Source organism: Phodopus roborovskii, unplaced genomic scaffold (genome assembly GCF_943737965.1).
Source record: "Phodopus roborovskii unplaced genomic scaffold, PHOROB, whole genome shotgun sequence".
NCBI classification, from domain to species: Eukaryota; Metazoa; Chordata; class Mammalia; order Rodentia; family Cricetidae; genus Phodopus; species Phodopus roborovskii.
Window position 1 is genome coordinate 29,345,397 of NW_026126558.1, and position 12,690 is coordinate 29,358,086.

At 34.0% G+C, this 12,690-nt stretch overlaps 1 protein-coding gene across 1 annotated transcript in view; it reads left to right on the plus strand.

Annotated features, from left to right (window-relative positions):
* Cdh8 (cadherin 8) overlaps positions 1-12,690 on the plus strand; it is a 360,861-nt gene that overhangs the window by 131,609 nt on the left and 216,562 nt on the right. Inside the window, 2 exon segments of the mRNA XM_051201426.1 lie at positions 5,659-5,826; positions 5,828-5,954. Of these exon segments, the coding sequence (XP_051057383.1) occupies positions 5,659-5,826; positions 5,828-5,954 (295 nt within the window).

The following is a 12,690-nucleotide window of genomic DNA, read 5'->3' on the forward strand; positions in this document are numbered from 1 at the left end:
GGTGTCAACATCTGGAAACCAATTATTCAATGTATTAGCTAGTAGGGAAAATATTTATTCAAACCCTGGAAACATAACGGCAAGAACAACAGTAAGCATTATACTTCCTCTCAGCTTTGTTTTTATCTCCCACAAACTGAGACTCTGAGAGCAGAGTCTTTACCTTTGTCTCTAATGTTGCACATGAAAGAGCATAGGGTGCAATCTACATGTTTATTAAATCAAAAGATAATGTCTTCTTGTGCCATCGTAAACCTGAAGGCTTATCCATCTGGGCTGATTTTCATGTGGACCTTATTCTTCTCCAGTTAGCAAAAGCATCCCTTGTTAAAGGCAATGTTCACATGTACAGATTATTCATAACTGTGAATATTTAGTACACTTGAAATGGTCTTTAGCATCACATGCTCATGTCAGTGGGATGAAATGATGGGTAGAATCATTGTATTAAGTTTGCAGAATCTGACAAACATGTGGGAAAGAATATCAAAAACAGTAGCTTGTAACTGCACCTTGACACTATGCTGAGTACCAGGCTTAGGCTTTCAGGTACCCTGATGATTCTTTTTATCAATTGTTTTTTGTTTCACACTCACAAATGTTTATGTGAATGGTGTGTGTGTGTGTGTGTGTGTGTGTGTGTGTGTGTGTATTGTATGCTTGTGTGTGTGTGAGAGAGAGAGAGGCAGAGATAGAAGAGAAAGAAAAATGGATGAAAATGTCCCATTTTAATATTATAATATAAGATATGATAATATATCATAACACAACACAATATTTAAAATTCTAATATTTTTTAAAAGTCTAAGTTCTCTTTAAAATGCCCAGAGTCTCTTTAAAAGTGAGCTCCTATAAAGCAAAAACAAAATCAAAAAGGGAAGACATGTTGTATAAAAACAATCACACTCAAACAAAACTAAAACATAGTAGTAGTGTGAATCTAAATTCTGTAGCTCAATATATAACATGTAGGTCTCAAATACTGTATTGTCTTCCACCTCTAAATGGCTTAGGCAGTCCCATTACTCCAATTTCTCAATCATCAGCCACAATAGCTATCTCACATGCTTAGGCCAGCTCCAATTCATACCTGCTAATATCTGTGATAGACATCTCACATTCCTGACATTTCCAAAATCCTGGGATCTCTAATGCAAATGAGGTGCACCTTCACCATCATCTTTTCATGGGTTCTCCATAGCATTCCAATGTGCCACATTTTGATTTTGTATGTCCCAAATGAGGACTATATGGGAACTCTTATATATTGATATGTTTCGCTTTCAGCTGGAGACAAAACCTGCCCTCTTAGACTAGCTTCTGTGTTCTGATCCTAAGAACATATTTTCTTATTTTCCCAATGAAGCATAGCAATTTTCACCTATATAGTGCTATTATCATGTTAATCATAGCTGATTTTTCAGCTGCAAACTGTTTAGCATTTCAGTATAACACAGGTTTCACCTCATTGGTACTTTTCTCCTGTGAATCAGCACTGAGTATTCAGCCCCAGTTGACCAGCACACGAAGATTCTTAGCCAAAATATCAAAATAATGGTACCTAGCTCCATTCCAATGGAGTCCTTGCTTCCGTCTGAAATGACAAAGTCCAGGCTTTCACAGTTTACATTTCCCTCAGCACTCATCTCATATTTTCCAATGCTTCCACTAGGACAACATGATCTGGATACTCACAGCACAAAGTGTTCCACAGTCCTATGGAAACAACATGGTGACGATCATCACAGTGATATCTGCTGCTTTAGTACCAATTTACTATATTCTAGTTTCACTCTTTTGTTGCTGTGACAGATACCATGACCAAAAACAACTTAGGGGATCAAGGGGCTTATTTAGCTTACACTTCCAGGTTACACTTCATCATGAAAGGATGTCAGGATAGGAACTCAACAGGGTCTAGTAGCAGAAACTTTGCATGAATGCTTCTTGCTGTCTTGTTAACAAGCCATTCTGATAAAGTCAATCCCTAAATTGGAAGTCTCTTCTCAGTTCTATCCAGGTTGTGTCAAGTAGACTGGCAAAGATCATTAGAAATATATATATATATATATATATATATATATATATATATATATACAAGCATATATATACGTGTATATATGTGTATATGTATATATGTATATATATATATATATACACACATAAGTTTCTCCATTCTTTCACTAAATACTTTATGTTAAAGTTACTTTAAATTTTTCACACATACAAACATTTTAGTGTGTGCATGTGAGTGTGTGTGTATATAACTTTGTGCCCTACTGGGCACAAGTATAAGTGAGAAGACATTTATCAGGAGGAATCATACTGGTTCTAGCGACTGAACTCAAGTGTCATCCTACTGTCCCAAGTTGTTTGTATTTTTATAAGAAATGGACTCATCCCAGGAAAAACAGATATTTGTACATAATTCAAGAACTTATGGAATGAAAATGGTTGCAGCTATTTCATAGTCATTATGGATACTTTATATTTAAATAATTTTTAGGTTGATGCATTTTCTCAGGTTCTAAAACAAATAATGAAATTGGTTATTTTATCCTTAGGATAACTGAAGCTCTATAAAATATGTTAATGTACAAAGAACAGATAATTAAAAAGACCTGAATTTTACCATTTTGTTTATTCTTTTTCTTAAGATTTCATTTTTCTTTTTTAATTAATTTTACTTAAACTAAAAACAATCGTTTTCATTTACATACCAATCCAACTTCCCTCTCCCTCCTGTCCTCCAATCCCCCCCAAACAAATCTCATCCCATCCCCCTATCCACTCCTCAGAAAGGCTGAGGCCTCCCATGGAGGATCATCAAAGCCTGTCACATCATTTGGTTAAGGACCTAGTTCCTTCCCTGTGTATCTAGGCTGAGAGGGTATTCCCATCCATGCACTAGGGATAAATACTGGTTCCACTGCCAGAGGCCATATAGACTGCCCATCCTGGTTAGACACCCATGTTTAGGGGGCCTGGTTCAGTTCAATGCTGTTTCCTCAGCTGTTAGATTCATATCTGTGAGTTCCCACTTGCTAAGTTCATCTGTTTCTGTGGGTTTTCCAAGAATGGTCTTGACCCTTTGCTTATCACTCCTTTCTCACTAGAACTAGATTCCAGGAGTTTGGCTCAGTGCTTAACCAAGGGTCTCTGCTTCTGTCAGCTACTAGATGAAGTCTCTAGGATGGCATTTAGGTTAGTCATCAATCTCATTATAGGGAAGAGCATTTAAAGAGGCCTCTCCACTATTGCTTAGATTCTTAGTTGGGGGTTACCCTTGTGGATCCCTGAAGATTTCCCTTATGCCAGATTTCTAAATAATCTATGCTTTTTGCTTATTTTTTCTTGTTTGTAAATGCAAGTGATCAGAAAACCTAATTCCTTCCAGACTAATGTGGTTTGATCAAGCCAGACCACCTGAAACAGAGTACCAGGTGATCCTACATTCAAAACAGCTGGACAAAGCAGACTTACAGACTACAGCCAGGATTTCTGAATCTTCTTCATATCCCCCATGATAGCGCCCCTTACCAGCAGGAAGTAGTTTGGAAAGAACAACGCCCAAATTACTAAATATTATCTATAAATGTTTGTTTTCATTTAAATGAACTTGGTTATATAAAATAAATAAATAAATAAATAAATAAAACCTAATATCATAACAATTTAATAATCAGGCGCTATTTGTAATAGGAAGAAATATGGTTGAAATAATTTCTAGCATAAATAATAATAAGTTCAATTTGTATAGTTTATTTGTTAATCTAAAAAAGTGTGGATAAGAGTAATACATATGAGTATCCCCTTGCCTCCAGAATGGCTGCTTTATGAACAGAAGACTGTGTGAATGATATATTATTCAAATGTTCATTTTTTAATAAAAATGCTAATGGAATGTTAAAATGCACATAAATTAAAATGATCATAAATTAGGATTAATATCATATTAATGAATTATAATACTTCATTCATTAAGATAAAGTGGTGTTTCAATATTTGTTCTTGTTCATACATTTAATACAATAAATGAAAAGGGTACACTTTGAGATTCAATAAATATTTGATGTAATCTTCTGCCTCAACTTTTAAAAATATTCTAAATTAAAGCAGAAGATCTCTGATTCTTTGGCTCTTTGTTGCTATTTAATGTCTTTTTCATAATCTTTTCTTTTCATTTATTGAAGAGCTAAATACAATTCAAATTGGAGAAGAAAGCAATAGAGCCTGTTCAGATTAAAAGGAATCCCAGGAGCACAGAATGCCTTTTGAATTTGTAGGTGTTTCCTTCTACAACACACCTACTCTTAAGGAATAAATACTTTATATCTTTAGGTGAAAAAAATAAGCATTTTAGTGGCAGTTAAGTAAAAGAGAGTGAAACAGAAATATGTGTATCTCAGCATTATTTTGCAAAGTTAATTATGTAATTTCTTCTACAAATGCAAGATTCCAACATAATGTATATTTATTTAATGATTGTCTGTGTGTACATTGGTGAGCATCTTACATGCATGGTGCCCATGAAGATTAAAGAGGGGACATCAGATTCCTGGACCTGCGTTATATATGGTTATGATCCACCATGGGGTACAAGGAATTAAACCATGTTCTTCTGCAAGTAGCTCTTGGCTGGTCAGCCATCCCAACAGTTTGAAAATAATTAATTAAATTAAATTTTTAAAATGAATTTATATTTCAAAGCAGAAGTCTACACTGTTTCATGGGGAAATCTATACATCAAAACATATCTGAGTCCTTCTTGTGAACAAATCATAAAAGGATTTTTTAAACATGAATAATTGCTTTTCTCAGAAGCTAGCTATATCTGTAAGGCCAAGGATCTACTTCATATTAAAACACTATAATTTTGTTCAATCAGTACTCATTGGTATGATCTTTGATGAATTTGAATTGTTTGGACAGTTGTCATTTTTCAATGAAATTCCATTCTTTTTCTTGAAGTTATGCTCCAGCATTCTATAATTGATAATATTTTCTATTTTGGGGATGATTTTCTGTACTGGAAAAATTGTAGAGAATTAAAGAAAGAAGTGAAAGGACTAATTATATAATTTAAGTTGTTGAATTTATTTGTTGTTGTTATGAATAACTATAGCAGCAATCTGACTAAACTCATGGGTCACTCCATGTGATCTTATCAAATATGAGCCCTGCAGAAGTTATGAGCCATGGTGGCTCTCTTATTTTAAAATCTCATACTAAATGCCAATTTATTTTAAATAAAATTTAAGGAGATGTTTATATTAAAACTGACTTATGGTTCTTACCTTATTGTAGTTCATAACAGGCAGTAGTAATAACATTGTGTGTGCATGGCCATTTATGTGTCTCAATTAGTCAAAAACATAGGTGAAATGTGTTCTTTATGCTTTCTTAGCATTAAGATATCCTGTGAGTTTGTTATAAACAAATTTGAGCACTTTGTAAAAGCTGGTCTGGTAAAGTTCATTATGCTGTAGTGTAACATGCTGGGAATGAAATTATATGTTATTTGTACAGTTTTGCTTAGCAGAGACATGGGAAGTAGTGTAAAGAGAATCAATTTGATATATAAGCAAGAGTCAGATAAATAATTCAGAAAATGATTTATCTATCTTTGTAACTAATTACTGCTACTTTTCATTTTAGTTGCACACAGATCTGGATCCTGGAAGCAAAAAAATCAAGTATATCCTATCAGGTGATGGAGCTGGGACAATCTTTCAAATAAATGATATAACTGGAGATATCCATGCTATAAAAAGACTTGACCGGGAGGAAAAGGCTGAGTACACGTTAACAGCTCAGGCAGTGGACTGGGGAGACAAACAAACCTCTTGAGCCTCCTTCTGAGTTTATTATTAAAGTTCAAGACATCAACGACAATGCTCCAGAGTTTCTCAATGGACCTTATCATGCTACTGTGCCAGAGATGTCTATTTTGGGTATGTATGCTTCACAGACCTGTTAAGAGTAATTTTTCAAAGAGCTCTTGGCATCAAGGATGGTATGTTGCTGAACAAAAGACATTTATTTCCTTCTTATGTCTCATTTGCATTTCCAAATCCCTGTTCTTGGTCTAAGTTCCACAGCTCAATAGCTTTAGTCCCTTAGTGATAGAAACTGACAGAGGGACAGTTTTATTAAAATATCGTTCCTTACATAGAAGCATTTCAATAGGCAAAATTCATATTCCTGTCATAGACAAGTATAGTTACTGAGATGGATTTATCAAGATTTTTTCCAACATGCCAACATAATCCTATTGATATTTGGTTCATGTTTAATTCTTTGTGTATACTGACATGCAAGTAAAGTGCCAGAGACATACACAATGATTTAGGGCTACAGTCAGGAAGATACTGACCTAAGCAAGTGGGCAGAGTCCACAGGATTATAGAGTCACTCTTACCAATGAGTTTCCCTTCTTATGTCTAATTTACCTTAACCAGAAAGTGTTTTTAAATTATTGTTATTAACTTTCACTCACTCCATTCTCTGAATCATTGACACATTTATTACATAAAAAGCAAAGCAAAATGCTTTCCAGAGAGTGATTTTAATCCCCCTCCTAAAGATCTGTTTAACTCTTCTTTAGCCCAAGCTTTCATATAGAATTCCTCAAATCTCACACTGTTTATGATAAAAGGAGAGTTTCCAGATCTCTTTCCTTCTGACATGTCAGGAGGAAAGATGCAAAATTCAAAGTATAGCATCACAAATTCACTTTTGTACATATAATATATAGTTAGTTTGTTTCAAATTGCATTTCAGGATAAAGGGTATCCAGAAAGAACAGATAAACTAGTCACAGGTAAAAGTAACAAAACAAATTTTAAAAAAATACCAGGAAAAAAAGCCATCAAAGATTAAGTGACTACAGGAAATTGAATTCATCCTTTAAAGCCTCCCCAAATATGACTAGAGTTTCTACCAGAGAAATGCATCAAGCATTTTGATCAACAAAACCCTGGTTCTAGGTTCTATATCTCAGGAACATGTCCATAGCAACAAATACCAGGGAGGAAGTTAAAGATGGAAAATGCCAACACAAAGATTTTTGGACTTCAAGGACAAATTTCTTGCTAATTATCAGGCACATGTATCACAATGTCCCTTACCTAGCCAGCACCATCTTGAAGCTGAAGTTGCTTTTATTTACTCAGTCTGATTGTCCCTTGGTTTCATCTGCCTCTTCATTTGTTCCCTTACCCATGTTTAGTCACTTATTCTTGTGCTTTTGTTCCTTGGTGTTATTGTCCCTTCCTTATGCCTGTTGCAGTTATATTTTTTCTTCATATTTCACATTTACCTCTTTGTCTTTCTCTTCTTCTTCATCATTCCCCTTTTACTCTTTTTTTCCCTTCACCTCTACTTTTTTTTCTTTTCTTCTCACTTCATCCCCTCTAACCTTCTTCTTTTCTTTTTGACCATTAAGTGGTCCTTTGTCTGACTATGTCTTCAGCCATTTGCTGTGTGGATAGCTTTAAAATCCCAAACAGGGTTTGATCTGCCTGCTTAATTAAACCAGTAGCCTACATGTCTATATGCTTTCTGTATGTTTTCACATAGAGGTCCCAAAGATAACCAAACACAATATTAAAAAAATCAACTTCATTCCTTTTCTTTATATGTTTCTGATTCAGACTTCCACAGTTTTCTGTGTCCCAGTATACACCAAAACCCCCAAACAAAACCTGAAAGATATTGGTCGAGCTTTTTCTTCTTACCAGAGATTACACTTTTAAAGAAAACTGATCCTCTTTCTCCCAACAGCTAAGAATTACCAATATCCACTCACTCAGGGGCAAAGCTGCATGTCTATCTTTAGTCTTCATGCTGCGATTGATTGAGTTTAGACTGAATGGTATACCACCACTGTGAGTTTTTGTGTACGTACCCTGGTCTGGCAAGAAAGCACCATTTATTTGTAGCTACTATCAACCCTGACTTTTAAATTCTTATTGCTCCCCTTTTTGCAAAAGTCCCAGGGACTTTGTAGGAGATATGCAGTATATACTCCATTTAGGGTTGGGCATTCTTTAGTGCAGTCTTAATTGCTCACTTCATTCTTAGATCAAACCCTTATAAATTAGAACCTGTGTCTTCAAGTGGCTTATCGCTGTAGCATCCATATTTTACTTTGTTAACAAATATCTGGATTTACAATGGAAAAAATCTTCCTCATAGTCCATAGATATGTGTGTGTGTGTTCATGTACAAGTGTGTGTTTCTTCCATTGAATAAAGATGTCCAAGCTCCTTAGCCTGAAAGTTTTTGATGGCTTTATTTTCATTTGATCTCCTCTTCACTATCACCCTATAATGAAACTTGGGTAGAAATACCTCTTCCAGTAACAAATCAGAACTGATTTTATGTCTTCATATCTTATCTAGCATATATTTCTCCCGCCAGGATTCCATTTTATCTACTTCTTGTGAGAGGAATCCTATTTTTATTTATGTTTCATGCTCATCAAAACTGAATGATATGCGCTATAGATGGTCAAAATGACATATTTACTTGGGAAAACTTTTATTAATTCCTAGCCATAATGTCCTCTCCTCCATCAGCTTCACTGTAAAAATGAAGCACACAAACAGGCAGAAACATCCCAATCTCTACAAATCTTTTAAATTCTCAAGTATAAGCAGGAAGTCAGAAATACTTTGTAAGTTTTCTTTTTCTTTCTTTCTTTCTTTCTTTCTTTCTTTCTTTCTTTCTTTCTTCCTTTCTTTCCTTCCTTCCTTCCTCCCTTTCTTTCTTTCTTTTTCATCTTGTTTGTTCTGCTCCATTAGGTGAAGGAATTATTTATCCCATTTATCTTTTTCCTTAGATTCTAGAAAGATGGTTTCTAAACACAAAATTACTAGTGCCTTTGAAACACAGGATATGCTTAATTAGTAATATACAGTGAACAGGAAAACTGTAACTGCCCCATGTTACTCTTTCTCTCCCGTGTATAAGTGTATCAGATGATGCATTTTCTGTTCATGTGATTCACATGCCTGATGATAAAAATGCTAGAGAAGAAAAGTTCAGATACATATACAAATTTGAAAGTTAATTTACTTATGAAAGGTTATAAATAGTGTTATTTCCTTCAGAACGGCATGTGTGTGTGTGTAAAAAAATCTCTTATTCTGCTAAACTGATAGACATAATTAATCTTAGCACATATATACACATACATTTACACACACATATATATAAATACTGTACATACGAACATAAGTGTTTAAACCTCTAATGTGTAACGAGTCTTCAGATTCACCGAGACATTGTTGGAGTTATCAGAGCAGGTTTGTGTCTTTGTGTCCTAATTCCATTGTTTATTCTGGGGTTGTTTGAGAAATTTTGACAGGTTTAATTATTGCCAAAGTTTTTATAGCTATCATTACCAATTAATGATTTTCATGTTTAAATACAATATAAAGGAGTGCTTTAATAGATTATTGTACCATTATTGGTGTTTTGGCAGTGATGAGAATATTTTTATTAATATACTACTTATATGTACATTCTTCTATGTATTGGTTTTAAGTAGTGGTGTCTTGTTTTTATTGGATGCTAATTTCCTTGTCTAAGGAAGCAGAGGCAGCTATGCTGTTTCATACTTAAGTGTGTACTATTCTCTTAATTACTCATGAAGGTGACTAGGGGATGAAGGTCACCAACTATCTCTCTTTTCTACCTGTTAACACTGTCCTGTTTCACAGTGTCTCTCCCATTCATTTCTTCTTTCATTGTCTTCCTTTGCTTCTTCAAAAATGCCAGTGCTGCAACCATATGTCTGGAGTAATGCCAGCAAGAATTAAGGGAAAATAAAAGTCTAATTGAGAAATTTACCAATATTAAGCTGAAATAAATGTGATTTGTCAAAATTGCCTACCAGTTGACAATCTGTTGAGACAAAACACGTATAGACACCCATACACTGTGTGTGTGTGTATGTGTGTGTGTGTGTGTAGACAAATAATTTAGTAATATCTTACTTGGACACTGGAGACATGGTCCTTTTATATTATACAGAGAGTTTCAGGTCTTGGTGATAATTTGCTTCTATGACAAAGCTGGATGTGTCTTATTCTAACAGTGAAAACTGAAGTTACTTTACATTTTTCTTTTAATTGTTACTTCAAATGGTAAGTATACATTTTAATAATATTGTATACTGAGGTTTTAATTATACATGTAAGTGAAAATCTGAATTGTGGAATAGTAAACTTTCTATTTGCTTTATAAATTGATTCTGGAATTATTAAGTTGCAAATCTGATTTCCATGGTGAGAGTGACAATACTCTCATTTTAGGGACAATTTATCTACATAGTTTAAAAAATAAATCCTAGCAGGAAGTACGCTTAGAGAATTCAAATTACCAAAGTGCTAACTATGTGGCCTAAAAATAGTACTGCTGTCTAATAGAACTAGTTTACTTATAACCAATCTATGATTTCCTTTTTAATAGTATCATCCAATAAATTGATGAAGACATGATGAATAACATGGTCAATGGAAACATGTTCAATGACAAATTTTCTACAAATTTACTTATTAGAATGAAAATTATTTTCTTAAAATGGCTAGCTAGTCAAAGGGTTCTAAAGAGACCTGACAGCAGGTAGAATTTGAGTTGTAGGTCATAGTTTTATTCTTGTTCATGCAGATACAGACTGCATGAAATTCGAGGTCTTTTTTGTTTGCTTACAAGCAAGGACTGCTCTAACAGTTAACAATATGTATTGAAATGCTTCGGCAGCTTATTGTATATGTTAAATGCTTCTAATATTTACCATTGCACTGTGATTTTAATACAGAGATAAATTTCTCTTGTCTTTATTAGTTTTAATCATAAAACAGGAAAAAAAATCTCTAATATAAAGGAAGATTTTTAAATTAAGGAGCTCAGATTTAACTTTAAGCATCTGTTGCTACCTCCCATGGGTTTAACCATCATGCTCTACTGATCTCTGATAGCATCTCTAGAGAGTTTTGTTTATATGAGAGCAATGATTGTATGCATATTTAGCATAGTTAAAGTTCTTCTAAGGTGAAAAAGCTTTGAGGTCAGCATACTTTGCAAATTAAATTGCAAATTGAAGATGTAACAGGAAAGTTGAAAAAAATTTTGAGGATAATATTATACAGTTACCAATGTATAAAAATGTAAGACTAATTCATCACATAGGAATTCAGTAACAATAAACATTCATTAAGATCCCTGTGTTGAATGGCAACAGCCCAAGAACTGAACATATATATAGGGGAATGAACTGAGTAACTCTGGTTTTGGTGATGGTGAAAGCAGAGGGAGAATGTACTTCCTACCAAATAATAACTATAATCTCATGAAAAGCTTAGATTATGGCTTAGTAAATATGTCTTTTTAAATACGTCAAGTCCTTCCTGGAAGGTATCACCATCACCCCGCATGTGGAATGGGGGGGGATGGGAGGGTGGTCAGGGGGCATGGGAGGGTGGAATGGAGGGATGGAGGGAAGGAGAGGGAACTGGATTCTATATGTAAAATAAGAAAAAAATGTTAAGTCCCACTGATTTCATGGGTCTTCCCACATACGATGTAATACATTATGAAATTGAACAGTGGCTCAATTTAAAACAAATGTTAATTCTACTAGGTTATTCAGGTGCTTTCTTTCTGAAAAATGTTATATTTTTGTTATAATTCACTTTTTGTTTTCTTTATGAGTCTTTGTATACATGCTCTTTATGCTAACGACTTAAGCATTCTTTTGAAAGGAGGCCCAAATAAACCACATACATGTCTTACTGGTTATTATCTTTAATTTTAAGTAGATTAAATCTTATGTGAAAGGGATAGATATTATCCAAATATTTTTTTGAAACACTAGAGAATAAAATTTTGTTGCTTTCTTTGTCTCCCTATATATAGAGTAAATCCTCATCTTATATATGTCACTGTACACTAACACAAAACCACCATCAAGTTCAGGGATAGAATATGAACTTACTTTTGCTGCTAGATGCAGGATGATCAATAAAAGTGCTTCAACTGTCCAAAGTGTGCCCATTTTTTGGTAAAGAAAAGTCTTTCTGGGACTAAGCATCCATGAGACCCGGTTAACTCTCAAGTTTTCTGCACTCTTCACTTCCCTGCCATGCTCTTTATAATTCTCAATTACAAAGAAAAATATTTTATAAAGTCCTGAAACTTTGTCATTTATTTCCTTGGTTGAATTCAGAATGTGCCTTTTGAAAATACTTTCCAAGACACGGCAACTTCGGCTCATGTGAGGTGCTCTATTTATCCCATTAAAGGTGACAATAACTTTGATCACTCTGCTGAGGAGGTATATGCCCTGTGTCTACTGTGTAAATCTATTCTTTTTTGTCTTTGAGCTCCATACTTTGAGCCTTCATAAATATCTTATTTCTCATCAAACTGGGAACACCAAATTTTAACATTAATAAGTTTCATAGCTGAATTAATTATTAGCATGAGGAGATGCAATCACGGATTTTCTTACTTATCTCATTATGTGACATTTATTGGGGAGAACATTTTTTTCCTTTCAATTTCCTTACTTGTAAATTTACTCAAATTTATTTTGATATTTGCATCTACATTTTATGTAGTAGGTCATTACAGACATTTAAAGTATTTTTGATGATTCTCAGATTATCTTCAACAAGAACA